Source organism: Lepidochelys kempii, chromosome 18 (assembly GCF_965140285.1).
Source record: "Lepidochelys kempii isolate rLepKem1 chromosome 18, rLepKem1.hap1, whole genome shotgun sequence".
NCBI classification, from domain to species: domain Eukaryota; kingdom Metazoa; phylum Chordata; order Testudines; family Cheloniidae; genus Lepidochelys; species Lepidochelys kempii.
This window is the reverse complement of record NC_136397.1, coordinates 17,117,824-17,136,030: the sequence shown is the minus strand read 5'-3', so window position 1 is coordinate 17,136,030 and position 18,207 is coordinate 17,117,824. Positions and strand designations below refer to the sequence as shown.

General features: G+C 50.6%; 1 protein-coding gene across 1 annotated transcript in view; it reads left to right on the top strand.

Annotated features, from left to right (window-relative positions):
- Nucleotides 1-18,207, top strand: part of ACAP3 (ArfGAP with coiled-coil, ankyrin repeat and PH domains 3) — a 93,588-nt gene that overhangs the window by 16,695 nt on the left and 58,686 nt on the right. The window contains exons 5-6 of the mRNA XM_073316342.2: nt 11,632-11,690; nt 17,979-18,162. Coding sequence (XP_073172443.1) covers nt 11,632-11,690; nt 17,979-18,162 — 243 coding nt within the window. The remainder of the gene's footprint in view (nt 1-11,631; nt 11,691-17,978; nt 18,163-18,207) is intronic.

The window sequence follows — 18,207 nt, the reverse complement described above, 5'->3', positions numbered from 1 at the left end:
AAAAAGAAAAGGAGGACTTGTGGCACCTTAGAGACTAACCAATTTATTAGAGCATAAGCTTTATGATGATGATGATGATGCAGAAGGTCCAGGTCCAAGATACCTTGAACTTCTCATTCTTCAGTGGGTCTTGTTTGTTTTGGTTAATGTTACGGGGACCAGTGGTTACTCTCGGAAGCCCAGAGGAAGTGTTTCTGTCACATGCCGGTTATATGGGGCTAATTTCACCGGCTGCTGTGGAGGAAATAGCCTTTCAAAATCTTAAACAATAGGCTTTCCAGGACATTCCTTTCAGTAGTGTACACTTAAAGGCTTGAAAGACGGAGCTGGAATGCATGGTAGACCATACCATTGATCCCACCGGTGCGGCAATGCTGACCTCTTGAGGCCGTTGGCATTGGTATTGTCAATGCGCCCTGACAGCTTGCAATTAGGCCAGGTTTCCCATTGTATCTGGCCTGTGGGGAGCGGCATAGCTTCTGAGCACTGGTTTCCTTCTTCACTGTGCCTCCCCTCTGCAAACACGCTCCAGAAGCAACCCAGGCAGGGTCCATGGCTCTCTCCCATCTCTTTGTGATGTACGTTTGATCCCGACCGGGCTAAACCACTCGGAGACGCTGCTCGGTCGCGGTAGCACTGATCCTGAGCCAGTTAGAGTTGTTCCATTGGTCCACTGTTGCCTCGGTCACCTTTTGCAGCGTTCAGGTGTGTTCTCACGAAGGGTATGTGAAGCCATCGCAGCATGGGCTAGCCCCTAAATACATAATCCAGGGTCCCGGGTGGGCTTACGCCACCCAGGCTGCCCGCTGCGCTGCTGCAGCTTCCCTGCTATGGTTACTGCAGCTGGCGAGGTCAAAGCACATGCCGCTTGGGTGTGTCTGCATGTGCTGGAGTCACACCTCCGACTGCCGTGTCATGGGGGGAGAGTTTGGGTGGAGTTTTTCTGGATCAGCTCGCAACTGGCCTCTCTTGCTCCAGCTCCTGAACCTGGCTCGTGCAATTGAATTACGCTTCAGAACAAAGAAACTGGAAAAAATATGTTTGGAGTAATGATAGGGAGGGGGACTGAAAAAACCAACCCTCATCAAACATGTCTTTGTTATTATTCATAATAGGGAATATAATTATTCATAATAATAATAACATGGACCCTTCTCTATTTGTCCCATCAGTACTGCCCCATGAGCTGCCCAGTAGGGGGTGCTGGGTCAGTGCTTCTTACATTACAACCTCTTCCTTTGTCCCAAATGCGTCTCAGCTTAGTCTGCTCGCTGAGCCAAGGTAGCTGATCAGTGGCTGCTTTCCCTAGACTTGAGGCACTGAGCACCCCTTCTTTTCTCTGTTGCCAGCACCTGCCCCAAAATACACACAAGCTCAGAGCCATTAACCATCGGCTGGGCCATTAAATATGAGAAAACAACTTTTGCCTCTTTTTATAGAATCTGGTGAATGTAATTAAATGTGAGAGTAACAAGATCTGCCCATAGCTAAAGGAGAGAAAGGCCTTTGCCGGTCCTGGATCAATAGCTCTCAGCTTCATGGGCGGCTGGACTGAGAGTAATGCGGCAGTATGACGGCGTGTGGAATGATGGCAGTGCAGTAGCCCACGTAGGTTTCCTGTAGCTCCGTGCTAATGGCCATTAAACCACACCCTTGAATGGGAGACTGGTCCCCAGCAACTGCTGATTGGGAATCCCAGCTCCCTGCCATTGTTCTGCCCAGTGGAGTCACTGTCTACTCCGAATACAGAGCTCCTGCAGAAGTAGTGTAATCCTCCCCCTATATGTCTAGAGCAGAGGCTGTCCTTTATGGCAACCCCTTAATGCTGACTAGCTGCCCAGAGTAAAGTGTGTTCGACACACTGAAAGCTCAGAGCTGTCAGCATCCCACAGCTAGGGAAAGGGCAAGTGTGATGGGACACCCTCCCCCTCCCCCAGTGCCTCTGGTGGAAAGGCTAAGGAGCATTCCCACACTCAGGCATCTGTAGCCTAAAGTGACTATCCCCTAACCCTAGCCATGTCTCATGTATGGTCTCTGGTGAAATTTTATTCAGGCTTGAAGCTACAGGTCAACCTGGCTAGTAATCAATTCCAGCCAGTCCTTTGAGTAGATACTTACTGCAAGATTTGTTGGGCATGCAAAGGATAACAGAGACACGACCTAGTAATACACAGCTATCCATCCACACAGGGAATTTTCAGCCAGGACTCAAAGCCCAAGAGCAAAACTCATGTCATCAGGACCCCTGAGAGGAAATAAATGTCAGGGAGACACCAAGGGGGTGCCACAGTAGGGCTGACTGAGCTGAATGGGGTCTGCTGATCTATCGGAGTGCTCCAAAAATCCTATTATACATATGAAATAATAAATAATCCATCTCTCTCTCTTGATCTGATTTATCCATGTATCAGAATGGGTGGAAAAACAGGATGTATGTTTCAAGGATTTTTTTATGGAAAGTTCATCCTGGTTTTTTTGTTGAGAAATTTCATTGACAAAATCAAAATGCAGAAAATTTCCCACGAGGTTTATTCCTCGCGTGCCCCCGCTTTTCTGTCTTTGTATCCATCCATCTCCATGTCTCTTTATGTGTCCATCTATCCACCCCTTGAATGTTCCCCTCTAGCTACCTCATCTATCAGGAATCACTGAGATAAGAAGGAAAAAGCATGCACGTGAAAATGCGGGGGCAATACAGTTATTCGGGTGGAGCCCATAAAGCCCATGTATGGCCCTTTAGGGGCCCCAGGCTGTTTTCAGACTCCGAAGCTGTGACATAGTAGTTGCTCTCCAGCGTGGTTCCAACCAGCCCAGTCAGTGCTATTCTGTGCCTTATCCCCATCCGGCCTTAAACCGTCCGGTCCATCCCTAGCTGCTGTGGCTACGTCACGGTATCTAGCAGCAGCAGCCGCCTTCAGAGGCGATGTAGCTTCACTGAATGGGCTGAGAAGCATTTCCTGCTGTCAAGGAAAAAGCCACCCAAGCTGTGAGGAGTCAGTGAGGCAGATGCCAGATGTCTTGGGGCTGATTGTGTTGTGTTTAAGGCAAAGAGAGAGAAATATCTAAAGGATGAAAAAAGAGAATTCCTCCAAGCTGCTTGCTCCCCACAGAGCTGGTGGGGCTATGAGTAGCTTCCTACCGCACATGGTGATGTGCCAGACGCATCAGGCTGCTCTAGTGGGAAACATTTAAATGGATGCAGAATTGCCAGCTGACAAAGTGAGTCCAGTAGGATTAGTGTCACCGTATCATGACATTGGTGTCATCATGTCACCTTGCAATGACATTTCACCAGCCTCCCCTCCCCCAAATACTTTGGGATAATTTAATGTCCTGTAGGCTATGATACAGCCCCACCAAAATCAGGACCTAGATCAACCAGTTAGAGCAAACGCTCAGAACCCAGGGAAATTCCAGGTTCTCATTAGTGTAGTGAACCACCAAAAGGTTGGTGGTTGGGTTCAGAGATATCCCCACAGATCTGGATTTTTTCTGTGAACTTCTTGAATCACTTGGGGCTGAGAACAAGTTTCCTTGTCATGTTTAGGTACTTCCTACTCCTGGGTGAATAACCTGAGAGGCTTTTAAAGTATTATAGGAACTTCTCTTTGCAATGCCAGCTGGAAGCCAGAAATGCAGAAGCAGTGGTAATAATGTGTGAGGGGCTGAAGCATCTGATCTGGACTTTTTCAAGTTTTAGGTGCCCTTCACGTTTTGGATGTACGATCTGCTTGGTTCTTCTTTTAGCCAAACTCTATATGTAATCCCTGCTAGCTCACTGGCCTGGAATAAGTCTCTTCCCCTCCTTGTAACACAGCTTGAATGAGAAGGACCTTGCTGAAAAGCAGCTGGGGAGATTTTCCCATTATGATGGGGCATACCACCAGTCACTCACTGTAGATGAAGCAGCTCACTAGGTGGCTTGCTCAGCTTCTTGTTGCCCCTCCAGGAACAGTTACTGGGCCTCAGCCTGGGCCTGCTGTTGTTGTGCAAGATGTCTATTCCCTTCTCCCCTTTGCTAGGAAGGCAGGCTCGGTCAACCCACTTCTCCCACCACGGGTTGTAGCATGCACTCACTACTAGCGTGCCCCCATCTCTCAGCACATGGCACTACTGGGGTTCTTCTCTAGTGTCCCCTTGTGTCCTGATTCAGCAACGGTCTGCCCCTTCTGTGAGCTAGCCTCCTGACTAGGTCAGCTCTCAGTCTGGTCCCCTTTCGGGTTTAACAGAACACAAGGCTGGTGTTGTCAAGGGTAGGCCCCTGACTTGGTCAGGTTACTTGGGTTATGGCAGAGAGAGCCCTCCTCCCTGTTCTGGCTTCCCCCACAACTGGGCTCTAGTGAAAACAGTTTGCCCTTTTTATCTGGCCTGCTGGGCTCTCATTGGCCTCTGCCTGCTCCAGGCCCTTCTAGGTGCCAGAAGACCAACTCTTGTTGGTTCTGCCTGCAGCTGATCATGAGAGGTCTCTCTCTAGGCGAACTCTGGATGTCTGAACTTGCTGCTCTTCCTATCCACCTTCTTAGGGCGAGGTGTGCCAAGGTGGTGGGGCCTCTGGCAAGGGGTAGTGAATGCTTGGTACATCCTGTCACTCCAGTGAACAGTATTCTTTAAACACCAGGCTGCAGTCACTGTAGCCCAGAAACTCCATCTGGGTCAGATGAGAGACTCCTCCTGTCAGATGGCTTGTTAGGTTCTGTTGCCAGAAACTTGAAAAGCCAGGAAGTAAACTGCGGGAAGAGTCTGACACCAGGGAAAGATGCCCCATATGTTGTAATTGTCCAAACTTGTTTCTTTGTTGGAACAGCCTCAGTCGTATTTGCGTGCTCTTTCCACGGCCACACCCTTGCTCAGCGTGGAGAAATCAGATACCACTAAGCCAGCAGTCGCGCAGTGCATGTGTGAAGGGAAGAGGTTTGGATGCCAGGAACAACCTCCGCCGAGCTAACTCCAGTCCTAGCTCTGGCCTGTGGAATAATTCTTAGACCTCAGAGTGGGCCATTCTTTTGGAAAATGTGGCAGTTACCTTGACAGAGTAGCATGGATTAATCTCCAGATTGGTAGGGCATCTATTCCAATTCCCACTGAATCTTTCTGTTGACTCCAGTGGGAGCTGGCTCAGGCCCGGGACATGCTGTGCTGTAGGAGGTGCCGTCTTTTTGATAGAACATAAAACGAAACTTCGGATCGCTTTTGGGCACTAAAGATCCCAGGACACTTTGATCAGGGATGCTCAGCCCAATGCACTGGCCAAATTCCTACTCAGATATTGCATTGTGCCTCCATAAATATCCCTGTCTCTTCTGTTAGATGCAGTACTTTTCAGTTCCTGTCATATAGGTAGTGCAGTGTTACTATGTGCTCTTAAATAGCTATAGTGTCCCACCCCAGAAGTGGCTGCATTTTAGGGATAGGCGGAGTGATTCTCTTGAGTGATTGGCAGACACTTACTTCTGCTTAACTTCTGCCTTGCCTAGAAATCAGTGTTAGTTTCCCTTTCTCAGTACAGAACAATCCTTCCAGCTAATGTACTGGCGGGGCAATATCTTAGCAACAGGGACCCTCTCTATGGAGGCTGTAGGCCTCCAAATAACCATGCATTCTGTGTTTGCTGATCCATTCTTGCTGCTTCCAGGGTGAAATCCTGGCCACATTGAAGTAAATGACAAAACTCCCATTGACGCCAGTGGAGGATTTCACCCCAGGTTCATGGGGCTTGTTCATTTCAATACAATTTGCATTTATGTAGCAAACAAAGAACACTGCCTATGTTAGTCCATTTTGTGATATTTAGGATCTACCCCTGGAGTGTAAGAAACATATTCGCTCCCCTTCCCCTTCTCTTGCTGATCCTTGTCACGCAGCACTAGAGCACGTGAGTCAGGCTGAAATCCCAGTGTCTAGGAGAAAGGGCGGGTGACACAGAGTCTGGAAAATCTTAGCCCAAAGGATGCATTCCAAGCACGCTGGGGGAAGCTGGAACGAGGCAGGGAACAATTCTGTATTTAAAAATCAAGCTCATAAAACCCCTTTTGATTGAATCTATTTATTTGATTTTGAAAATTAAATGGAGGAGCCATTTAGAAAGCTTCCGGCAGATGGTCTCAGCTGGCAAAATTAATAAAAGAGCAGAGCTGGTATCAAAGCAGGCGTCTCTTGTTGCTCAGCTGAGATTTGGCAGGCTTGAAATGCCCAGCTATCATCAGGTGTCCCATGGAGAAGGCTGAAAGTAGAGGTTTTCTCCGCACAGACTTCCTCATCATCTGAGCTCACGGTGCAAACCCCCGTCTTAATTAGAAAAGGGTTTAGTGGTCAGTCCACATCACAAACCCACCGAAACAACTGGCAGTCTCTGCTCAGGCCAGGAATATCAGGCATGGCTGCAGGTCAGGAGTGAGGGGCATTGGCAGGGCTGTGAGGGGCTCAGGACTGGAATAGTGGGTGGGAGGGGGCAGGCAGCAGGTCAGGAGTGAAGGTCTGAGCAGAGGTGGGTGTGGGTGCTTGGAGGGTGCCCGTTGCATTATGCCGGCCTGACGTTATTTCCACTTAAACCCACCCATGAAAAGTGTTAATCTTGGATTAAAATTATATATATCTAAAAAAGAAAAGACCCCCAATCTTCACCCTCCCCACATATACCTGGGCTGTTCTCTTGGGTGATCACTGCAAGCATCCATTTCCCAGAATCCATCCCGGAGTGATGCCCTGACAGCAGAGGGACATTTCTCTTCCCAGTGGCAGAGGCCATCTCCCTAACCAGGCATCAGTGTGCACAGCAATCCTAGTCACCACCTAAACGCAGGGGCAGGGCACCCGCACCAAAAAGGTGAGGACAGTTTAGGCTCCCATTCTGTTGGCCTGAGCTCTAAGCCCTGGTCTACACTACAAAATTACTTTGGTATACGTCATTCTGGGGTGTGAATAATCCATCCCCCTGAGCAACGTAGTGATACTGGACTGAGCGTTGGTGTCGACAGGGCTGCGTTGGTGGGAGAGCTGCGGCTTCTTGCCGAGGTGGATGAGCTATGCCGATGGGAGAAGCTCTCTCCCGTTGGCTTAGAGTGTCTTCATTAAAGTGCGACAGCAACGCAGTGTGCCAATGCAGCACTTTTAAGTGTAGATCTGCCCTGAGTAACCCTCGTTAGACACACGCTTGCTTCTTTTAATGCCCTGCCCAGGTGTTAGTCCTGTTCATCAGTCTGAGAAGCTCCATCCCTCCATCCTTGATGCTGTCCACGCAAATCTGCCCCTGTACTGGAACTCGAGCCCCTTGTCCCTCCAGGCTGCCGGTGGCCAGCCGAATGAAGTGGCTTTCCCTTCCCTTGACTTAAGCAAACATGTCCTCATGGTGGAAGCCAATAATGGAAACGCTCCAGATGTGGGTGCAGGTGGAAACCAGATGGCTTTGTTGCTCTTTGCCTTCCCCTGGACAGCATTAGAAGCCTAGGGAGGCACGGTCAACTTGTAAACATCACTCGGGGAGCAGCTTCATGGAAAAAGTTGTAGACCAGTGGCTTTTGGAGAGTGTTCCAAGAGGGCAGACCGATGCCAAAAGCAGCAAATAATTTACATTGGTGAGCTGGGTGGTCTGGGTCCCCCCGCCCTCGTTTGAATCTGTTCATATTTAGAGGCCATTCTTGACCGTTTGTATTCAGCTAGACTTGACATTCCTCTCGCTTTGTCCTTGGCTGCAGTCTTGTCTGCATAACGAATGTATTTGAGGATCCAGCCAACGCTGCTGCTGAAATCTATCACCCGCAATGCTTTAGGCCTTACAGTAGCAGGCCACACCATAGTCATGGGCAAAATTCACTTCACTCCCAATGGGCACCTGAGCTGCCGTGGAGATGGTCCACCGTGATCACCTCTACCTGTCATTGGCAGCTTCCAGGGAAGTCCCACAGCACTGTCAAAAAGTGTCAGGGACGTCTCCTCCAGTGCCCTGGCCGTCATTCCCCATCTTAGTATTATAGGGAGGGAGGGAAAGAAATAGACAGACAGCTAGATGTTGGAAACGGCAGCTATTGCTTCCAGAGTCACTGTGCTGCATGTATCCAACCAAAACTTTGGATATACGGGTTTGTGAGTCTAATACTGTTTAGTGTAATGAATTCAAATTTCATTTCAATGGGCTGACATGGTAAAAACAATTCCCTTAAGCAAACCTATCAGTGTTGGTGCAGTGTTGTGTCTGGTTTTCACAGACAGACAAAGGGACTTAGGAGCACAAATCCTGCTGGAAAAAAACAGAGCCGTATGTTCCTAAACCCCTTAGACACTTTTGAAACACACCCCCCCACCTTCATCTCTAACTGGCCCTTTGCAGAGCTTTTACAGGCCATTACTTGACTCAGTATAGCCTCTGAGATAGGACACTGGGCAGGTACTCAGGACACCTGGGTTCAGGTGCTGGTTCTGCTGCTGGGTGACCATGGGCAAGTCACATCATCTCTCTGTGCCTCTGTCTGCCCATCTATAATATGGGGATAATGATACTGACCTCCGCTGCAAAGCACTTTCAGGTTGAAAGCTGCTAAGAGGGAGGTATTATTGTCTTGTGTATTATTATTTTCATGTAGGTAGCGTCACTCATCCCAAACAGTTTGCAGAGAGCTTCAGGGGATCTTTCAGGGTGACTCAGAGTGGATAGGTCCTGAGTTCTATTCATTTGCATAGGTATTTATCTGGGCACCTGTCATGGGCTCTCTGAAGGTCCCATCTATAAATCTCCCAAGCACTAAACTGTACTGAACTCAAATTATTTGCCAAAAAGGATGGAAGTGTGCCCCCTCAGCTCCCCGGCTAGGCTTTGAAGTGGCATTTCTGAGGGATGGAGGCATATCAGTGCGGGCGGTTAGATCCCTAAGGACCATGATCTTGTCCTCCAACCAAGCTGCCACCTTCTGCAGTGCCATCTGTGTTGGGTGTGAATGTGGCTATGTTAGGAGGACTGCTCCATCCTCTCAGAGCTGGGTCCCTGAGTGAGACCAACCCGTCGCATCTGCCCTACCAGTTCTTCTGGTGATTTGTACAGCAAGGTGTGAAAGGCCATCTGATAAGGAAGGGAGAAATGGCCAGGATATGATGCCTCGGAGCATCATGCTAGAAACCCAGGTGGGCAGGGCGGACGCAAGGGGCAGAAAACCAAACCAAACCGCGAAAAGGTCCTTTTACAAGCGGTGGGTTAAGAACATGATTAGCCCGAGCCAGCTGCCTTGCCAGAGCCTTGTGAGAGCTTCCCATAGGCAATGGCTGAGAACATTCCTCTGAACTTACTCTTGGGGCTGAATCAGCCCCCAGTGAAAACAGTCTGGATCTTTTGGAAATCACTTACACGGCCAAAGGAAAGTATTTACAATGCAGCTTCTGGAGACTGCATCCTCAGAAGGAAATAAGCATGAACGGCCTGTATGCTTCCAGGAACAGGGGGTGAATCAGCAGCTTAGGGCAGAAAGTAAAGATAGGACCAGAGGGTTCCCAGTCCATTTATGGTTAGTATGGCAGTAGCATCTTGGCTCCCAGTCATGGACCAGGCCCTTATCGTGCTAGGCGCTGTACAAACACAGAACAGAAAGACAACTCCCGCCCCAAAGAGTTGACAATCTAAGGATAACGCAAAAGGCAGCACATGGATACAGACAGAGGCTGATCACAAGAAACAAAGAGCCATTGATGTGCTCTGGGTCTGTTCACCAGGCAGGTTGAAGTAAGGAGGCTTGAAGTGGGGCCCTTGTCTCACTTCTCCTCAATAGCAGCTCTCTGCGAGATGTTTTACAGTTAGTTCCACATCACAGAGACGGGCCATAGGCAACCACCTCTGGAAAGACTCAGGCACAGGATCAGTGGGCTGATGGCAAATGGCATGGCACGAGTTTTGTGGGTCTCAGCCCCGTTCCCAGGGCACACAGGTGTCCCTGGCGTAAAAACCACTTCCACAGTTGGCAGGGTCAGCAGAAAGTCCAAGGGCTGAATGGGACGTAGACACTGAATTCCCTCTTTGCCATAGAGTGGGTCTCTCCCAGGTCAGGATCCAGGCCTCTGGGTGGGAGCGCAGACAGTAAGTGAAACAAGCTTTTCTCTGTGTACAGATTCCCAGAGTGGGCATGGTTTGGAAGGGAGAGAGCCAGGGTCCTGGCAAGAACCAATGAACAATGCCATGTCAGGGGATCATTTGCTGTTGGGCACATCTCCACTCTGCAAGCCCTGCCCGTCTCCACATCTGCAGGGCCTCTGGGTATCACTAGGGAGCCTCTGTCCATCTGGCCTCAATTAGTCAAAGTGCTGCATCATCGAAAGGCATGTCTGAAATGCAAAGGCCTATTCATCATGACGGCAGTGTTTCCATGGGGCCGGGGGAGCAGACAGGCAGACCTCGCCCTGCTGGGACAGTATCGCTTGGGGAAAAGAGACCAGATGCCTTTCAGAACAAGGAGGGGAGATTTTGGATGCACAAGAGATATGATGGGTGTGTAGCAGACACTGGTAAAGTGGATAGGGGCCTGGGACCAGTGTGGGGAAGTGAGGTTTAAATGATTGACAGGAGCAAGTTCTTCCTTTCTCCTTCTAGAATTGTGGCTATGCTGCTTCTAGGGGCTCTCTCCTGGCTAGCACAGTGGGCTTGTGCCTAAAGAAGAAGCGAGGGGTGCCATGTGGCTTACTGCATGTGCCTTACTTCACAGACCCATATCCCATTGCTGAAATCCAAACCACTGGGTGCAGTCTGAGGGGACAGTGCTCCCTGCTGACACAGCGAGGAACTCGACAAATGGGAGAGGCGCAGTCAGAAATACAAGCTAGTGAGGCATATGCTGTTACAAGTGCATCCTCTCTGCAAATGACGGGGAGCCATGGGTGTTTGCATGTTAAGGCACGCTCTTTTGGGAGCTTGTAATGACCCTCTGTGGATCACAGGAGCTCCCATCCAGGAGCCTTTTATGGTGACGGGAGCACTGAATGGGTGGCAAAAACGTATGATGTAAACCAGAACTGATTGTGGTAGTACCAAGTAATGGGCACTTGGCCAGTCCACGGGAGTCCCTGGAATGTGAATCAACTGTCTTAATCTAAAATCTATTTCCATGTTCATGGTCAGCCCTGTTGTCTTTTCTGGTGAGGATGCCACCCGACCCATCTCCCTGTACCCAGGCACGGCAGCACAGGGTCTGATGGAGACATAGACGTGTGTCTGCAGAGTGCAACCCTGCTTCCCCAAAGGTTACATTGGACATCCAGAACCTGGGGATAAACAGGGGAGTCGGCCAGACAGCTTTGGGAAGGACGTGTTCTCGCATCCCACGTTAGCCTCAGTCGCTGTAGAGCACTCGCTCCTGTGCCGGCCACCTCTGCGTTGTTCTTAGGGTGGGGAGTGTGCACAGATCCCTTGCGTGGAGCACTGGGTCAGTGGAGCAGGGCTGGGAATCAAACCCCCCTCCCCCATAGGATGGAGAAGACCCCTAAGCCTTTGGGCTCAGCCTGGATTCCAAGAGGAGTCAAGCTCAGATCTTCCCCATAGCTTTGTAAAGTATGACGTTGTCAGGCCAGGCCAGGTAACCCTCCCAGTGCTGCACTTCTGCCTCACCATAGGGAAAGTTTCACGTTTTCATCTTTTCTTGTTATTTTTTCCTTTTATCTTAGATCCTTTTTGACCAAGCCCAGAGGTCGGTCCGGCAACAGCTGCACAACTTTGTGAAAGAGTGAGTACTGGGTCCCAGCTGGGGCTCCCTGATGAACTACAGACCCTCTTGTGTCTGTGGTGAAAACAGGATTGCAATGCACTGGCTATGTATATATTCAAGGCTCTGATTGGAGTGAAGGACACATCCAAGGGAAGGGAACCATGAATCCAATTTGTGCAGTGGGATGGGGTGACCCCTGCTGCTGTTGTGCTGTCACGGGGGAGGCTCCTAGTTCTGGGTGCAAGCCAGGCCCCGCTGAGTTTAAAATGTCAAGCTGGACATGAAACAAAACCCTAGATCTGAGCATCCCCAAACTGTGTGAAAGTTCAGTTCCGGATCCACACTTTATGAGCTGACTCCTATCACCATACTGGGGCACACTGACCCCCCCAGCTCAAACACCCCCAAAAGTCCAGATCTGTGCAGCACGGATCCAACACCACCCGTGGTAGGAAGCCCTTTGAGCCAAGCCTGGTTTGGTCACTGCTGCCACCCCAACTGGATGAGGTGGAGAATTTGCTTAGTCCGTCATCTACATTGATATGGCTTTTAAAGCACAGATCAGTGCTCACCTGTCTGCCAAAATCCATGCAGGCACTTCCCCCGAGGGCTTCACTTCAGAATCCTGCTGCCTCATTAAATTCTAAGCTTCTAACAGGGCACCCGTATCCTCCAAAATCAATCCCCATCTCCCAGGACACCTTTGGTGTTTCCGAGGCAGTAAATGGAGCCTGTAGACGTCTGTTGCACATAAACTTTGCAGGTAGGGGGGACGGGCGCTATCTGCCTGCGGAGGAAGCAGGCTTCTCATGGGAGAGATCAGCCAGTCATGCAATCATTGCATCACCACCATTTGAAATCTCGTGAGGACACGGGCACCGTCGAATCCACGCCTGTCTCCTAGCCCCCAGTTGGGTAAGATTTGGAGTCAGCCATCCCCCGGCCCTTATAAAATGGAACGTAACCCCTTCCCCTGCCCTGATGCCACATGGCCAGCTGTTCTTACTCGTCAGTCTGAGGCCCGGCTGCCTCGTTCCTTTACACCCGTGCAAAGCGGATGTAAAACACACACACCCGTGTGTGTGTGTGTGTGTGAGACAGAGGATACGTTGTAGTTCGGCCACACAGCAGGTGCGAAGTAGAGGAGAATCAGGGCCAGGAATCATCAGGATGTGGAGGGCCTGCAACTTAGCTCAAGTCTATTTCAACCTGCTCTTTCCCTTGGGTGGGGGAAACAGCATCTCTTCTGCCCGTGTAGGCTGTCCTCACCCCCTCCTCTGAGTGCCCGCGCAGCCCGTGGACAGGTACCAAGTGCAGCGTGAGATCCCAAATCAGCTGAATATAGGTCAGCGAGGCAATGGCGGCCTTCAGCTAAGCAGGAGCTTGTTTCCATGGGAACGGGTAATTGAGTGTGAATCCATCAGCAGCTGTGGATGGTTGGGTGGTGGGGGGACCCACAGTTACCCTCCCTCCCGAAGCACTCCCCCCATCTCTGTCCAATCATTTCTCTGATGAGCTCAGATTTAATCTGCTTAAATCCTGGCAGCCGAAAGGGGGAATTTCACCTTCATTTTGGGGCTGTCGCTCTGTCAGTGTATTTGCGTTTTATTCTCCCTTTGTCGCGCCCATCAGACCCTCACTGTCACAGTCTTCGGCGCTTTGATCTTCAAATTGCTATTGTTTATTTGAAATTGGTTCTGCAGTTGGGATCATTTTAAAGACCTCCCCCCAGGACCACGTCGGCAGTTTCCTGGCTGTGAAAAGGAAGCAACAGCAGCTATGCCATGTATCGTTTTAAACACAGCCTGCAGCTAGCCCTTCTCAGCCCTTGACATTGCTGTGTGATTGCACTCGGTGCTGGCTTGACAGCCATGGAGCCTGAAGGCCTCTGTTTACCTCAGGGTCAGGCCCAATATGCACAATGCCAGGGCAAGTCCTGCCCCACTCATGTGCCTCCGTCTCCACGTGGAGGGGCCAAGCCCTTGGGACGAGAGGAGAGTTCAGTCCTGCCGGCCCGGCACTTGCAACCCCCCTAAACCTGTCCCGTGACGCCTGGGTTCAGAAACACTGAACTAGGCAAATATCTAGTTGAGTTGATGCACCCCCAGGAAGACCTCTGCGTACCCCCAGGGGTGCACATACCCCTGGCTGAGAACCACCGACCTAGGGCATGTTTACATTGCAGCAGGGAACCTGCCTCCTAACCCAGGTAGACAGACACAGGCCAGCTCAAGCAGAGCTAAAAATAGCGGTGTGGACATATCCCTCTGTGGGGGGGAGGGATCGCTCAGTGGTGTGAGCATTGGCCTGCTAAACCCAGGGTTGTGAGTTCAATCCTTGAGGGGACCATTTAGGGATCTGGGGCAAAAATTGGGGATTGGTCCTGCTTTGAGCAGGGGGTTGGACTAGATGACCTCCTGAGGTCCCTTCCAACCCTGATATTCTATGACATTGTGTCATGGGCTAGCCATCTGAGTATGCTCCAGCCCCCTGCCCTGGATCCATACTTGAGTGGTGAGCCCAGGCTGCAATGTCCACACTGCCAATTTTAGCACGCTAGCTCAAGCGGAGCTAGAGCATGTCCATGGGCTGGAAGGCTCGCTCCAGCTGCGGTGCAGCCGTATACTGAGAGGCGAAATACTTTCAGTTCCATCACCCAAATCTCAGCCTGGCTCAGCTCCCTGCACACCACCTCCCTCAGAGAGTCCTTGCTAAGTGGGAGCTTTGTTTGTCAGAAGCCTTGTGATGTACTAGGAAAGGGAATGACCTTCTGTGGCCCTCCACCATCCCCAACCTAATATTTTGGCTCTGCGGGCCAGAGATTTCACCCTTCTCTCCTCATCACTAGCCTCCCAGCAGGAGCTGAGTGGATCCAGTCTCATGCGTAATCTGACTGATGCTGGGAAGGAAGCTGTGGAAGGGGCACACTGTTAAGTAGTCAGGGGTTGCAAGAAGCCTCAGCTGAACAGAAATATTGTCCCGAGACAGGGTTGGCAGGAGAATCAGGGGTTTCTTGTAGGTAAATGAGAGGGAAAAACACCAGCCATCTGTGAGCTCTCCAACTGAAAGACCATCTCCAGTTCCACTTCTCTGTTACAGCTTGGGTCATCCCCACCCACCCCCTTGCCTGCCTGGTGTGGTGCTGAGGGTGTGCCACATTTTAATTCCCCCCCAGTTGGGGCACCAATAAATTCGCTTTAACAGCCTGGGTCAAGGAGAAGCCAACACACACTCACCAAAGAGCATGTCCCCTTTTAATAAGGTTTCAGGACAGGAGCAATGACAATAGACAGTTCATCAGGACCCTGGTTCAGAGCTCCCCAACTTCAAGTCCGCCAAAGCACGTCTCTGGCTGGTTTTCTGCAGCCTGAGCAAGACACCACTGCCCATTGCAGCCTGCAGAGCTTCTGCTGCTCTGCTTCCTGTTCCTCTTTAAATAGCCCAGTCCTGGGGTGGGGTGGGGTGGGGCAAGGCAAGGCTTCCTTGATTACCTACAGGCTGTAGGCTCCAGCCTGCCCCTCCTGCATGCCCTCCCATGGACTCCTACCCGTTTCTAATGTGCATAGACGCTGAAGGGCCAATAGCTCTTTGCAACGCCAGCTATGGGTTGCCTGGCAGGTGACACCCTTGCTGCAAATTAGGAAAAATCACCTGATTTCCCCATCCCCAACTCAGAAAGCCCCGAGAAATGCTTCCTCTCTTGCCATGCCCCACTCCGTGCAATGCCAGCAGCCCTTCTCCGGCTTCCACACAGCTGGGCCTCTTGTGCTAAATGGGTCCAACTCCTCCACTCTCTGCCGGGTCCCTTGGAAGTCTGTGGCTGGAACCTCAGAGTCCATGTGGCTTATTACCTGTGCAGCTGGGCTGAGGGTGGGGTAAAGAGACATCAGCCATACTCCCCTCCGTCTCTCCTTTGCTAAGCATCCTGGCGGGAGGGGAAGCCACGCCATTCATTTTTAGCATTGGCTCAGGAGGGAGCTTGTTGGCAGCCATAATAATAGCCGGGTAGAAAGCCTGACGCCAGCTGTTGGGCTGGTGAGAGCCCGTGCCAGTTGGCCACACCGAGCCCACTGGCCAGAGCCCAGCAGGGATAATAATAGAGGCCGAGGGGACATTTTTAAGCTCAGGAAGGGATTGTTTTCACGGTGAAGTTTGTGGCACTTGAAATTCAGCAGATGAGCGTGCGCGGGTGTGTTTCTGTGTCACAGAGCGAGAGAGAACGGGAGCAGGCCATGTTTGTGCGTGGGTGTCATAGTGAGCCCTTCCAGCGTGAGGGGCAGAGAGGAATGAAGTTGAGGGCCTGTTGTTCGTCCTTCGGGTTTGAAGAGGACCATGACCTCACGAGTTGGTTTGGTTTCTGCGAACAAGTGAGTGGCTGCTCAGGCCACCTGAGCAGTCTGTGGTGCCCTGAACAAGAGATGCCACTGTGGGTTACTTGATTAACAGCGGACATGCGGCTGCTGAGAGATTTATACTGCTGGCGCTTCTGCTCTGCCTCAGACGGTAGCTCCAGTCTCGAGGAGACTCCCATGTTTCCCCTGTATATGCAGAGTCCGTTTCTCCTGGTTTCTATGTCTGTCTTTCTTAAAGCAACAGGGCGGTGAAAACTTTTCGAGAATTAGGAAAAGCTTATAAAGGTTGTCGGGGTGGGGGTGGGGCTGCAGGGGCAGGGGCGGTTATTATGCAGCTATTTGTATTTCATTGACTAGATTTCAAGTTGAAGGTGTTTTTAAGGCCCCTTGGTACTTTTGGCAGGAATCAAAATCCATATGAGGGTAGTTTCCGCTGGTCATAGTATTTTCCTTCACCTCCTGCCCTAAAGAGTTGTGTGGCTGAGCAGTGTGGAACAGGAGCCGTTTTCCAACCCAGAAGTGTCTGCATTTCAGCGATGGGTGAAGTGATTCCTGTCTTTGCAGAGCATTGAAACACAAATGCATTTTGTGTAAGCATCTAATGTGGTGTAATTATTGTAAACAAGCCAGCATTTCAACGTGGACTATGCTGGGTAATGCCATACCTGAGATGTGTGAGAACACGGAAGTACTTGAACACAAGGTAGTGAGCTTGCCCTGTGCCCAACAGGAGGCAGGGTGGTCCAGGACAAAGGGTGTTGGACTGGAACTTAGAAAACCTGGGTTCTAGTTACTGGCTCTGCCACTGATTTGCTGTGTGACCTTGGGTGAGTCACTTTGTTTCCTCTCCACCCTTTATCTCTCTGGTAAGCTTTTCAGGAAAGGGTCTGTGTCTTACTCTGTGTTTGTACAGCACCTGCCCCAGTGGGGCCCCAGAGTCGCTTGAGGTCTGTAGAGGCTACTAATGATTCATAAAGTTCACTTTATGGATCCAATATCTCTCATCTAGCACACTAAACAAATAAACGTGCCAGTTACAAGAGTTCAAAAAAGTCTGGGGGGGGAAATAAAACTTCTAATTTTAACACTTCAGATCACCAAACCCAACTGGCAGGCAGGTCAGAAGAGACATGCATATGGGCAAAGTGCACTTGGCTGGGCAGTGAATTTTAAACATGAGAACTGGCTGATCTGTGGTATTTTCATGGCTCCAGTACAGTATTTTTGGTGACATATAATTTGACTGTTTCTTATAGCGCCTGTTATGAAACATTCCAGTCTCATTGCAAGGCAGCTGGAGAGCATCATTAGGGTTGTGCGGGTTGCTGGGTATTGACCTTGGTGACGCCTCTAACTGCTTTGAAGGGACAGCACAGTGTTAGTCTCTGCATCCAGAGGGAGATGCTTTGGGTCAGATTCTGATTCTGATTCATTGTTTCATATAACTTTAAGGCCAGATGGGACCATGAGTGAAACCTCCTGTCTATCACGGGCCGTTACATTTCATCCAGATACTCCTACATGAAGCGCAAAGACTTTAGTTAGACCACGACATTTCAGTCCTCAGGAGACTAAACTGTGGTGTACAGGCACAGAACAGGGGAGACCGAGGTGCCACCAATACCCGAAACCCCCTGCAGTGCCAAGGAATTCATTAGAAGAGATATGCCCAGATAATCCTACCAGGCAAACCAGGCCCCATGCGAAAGAGGAAGGCAACCCTCCCCTCCCCTTGCCCCAAGATCCCTGCCAATCTGAGCTGGGGGAAAATTCCTTCCAGCCCCAGATTTGTCAGAGCTGAGTGGGGTCACTGAGTACGGTGTGAGGTTAGGGTCTGGCCATGAGAGAGATCATACACCACTGGGATCCCTGCTGCATTCCAATGCTGATTCCCTTGTGGTCCTGCCTGCCCTGTAATGGTGGTTTCCACCATTTCTTCCCCTTTGGGTTCCAGTGATGTCCGGAAGTTCAAGGAGACGAAGAAACAGTTTGACAAGGTGCGCGAGGACATGGAGATCTCTCTGGTGAAGAATGCGCAGGCCCCGCGGCACAAGCCCCACGAGGTGGAGGAAGCGACGGGCACTTTGACCATCACCAGGAAGTGCTTCCGACACCTGGCCCTGGACTACGTGTTACAGGTGAGGTTCTGGCCCACCAGCTCCATCCAGTCTTCCTGTCATAGA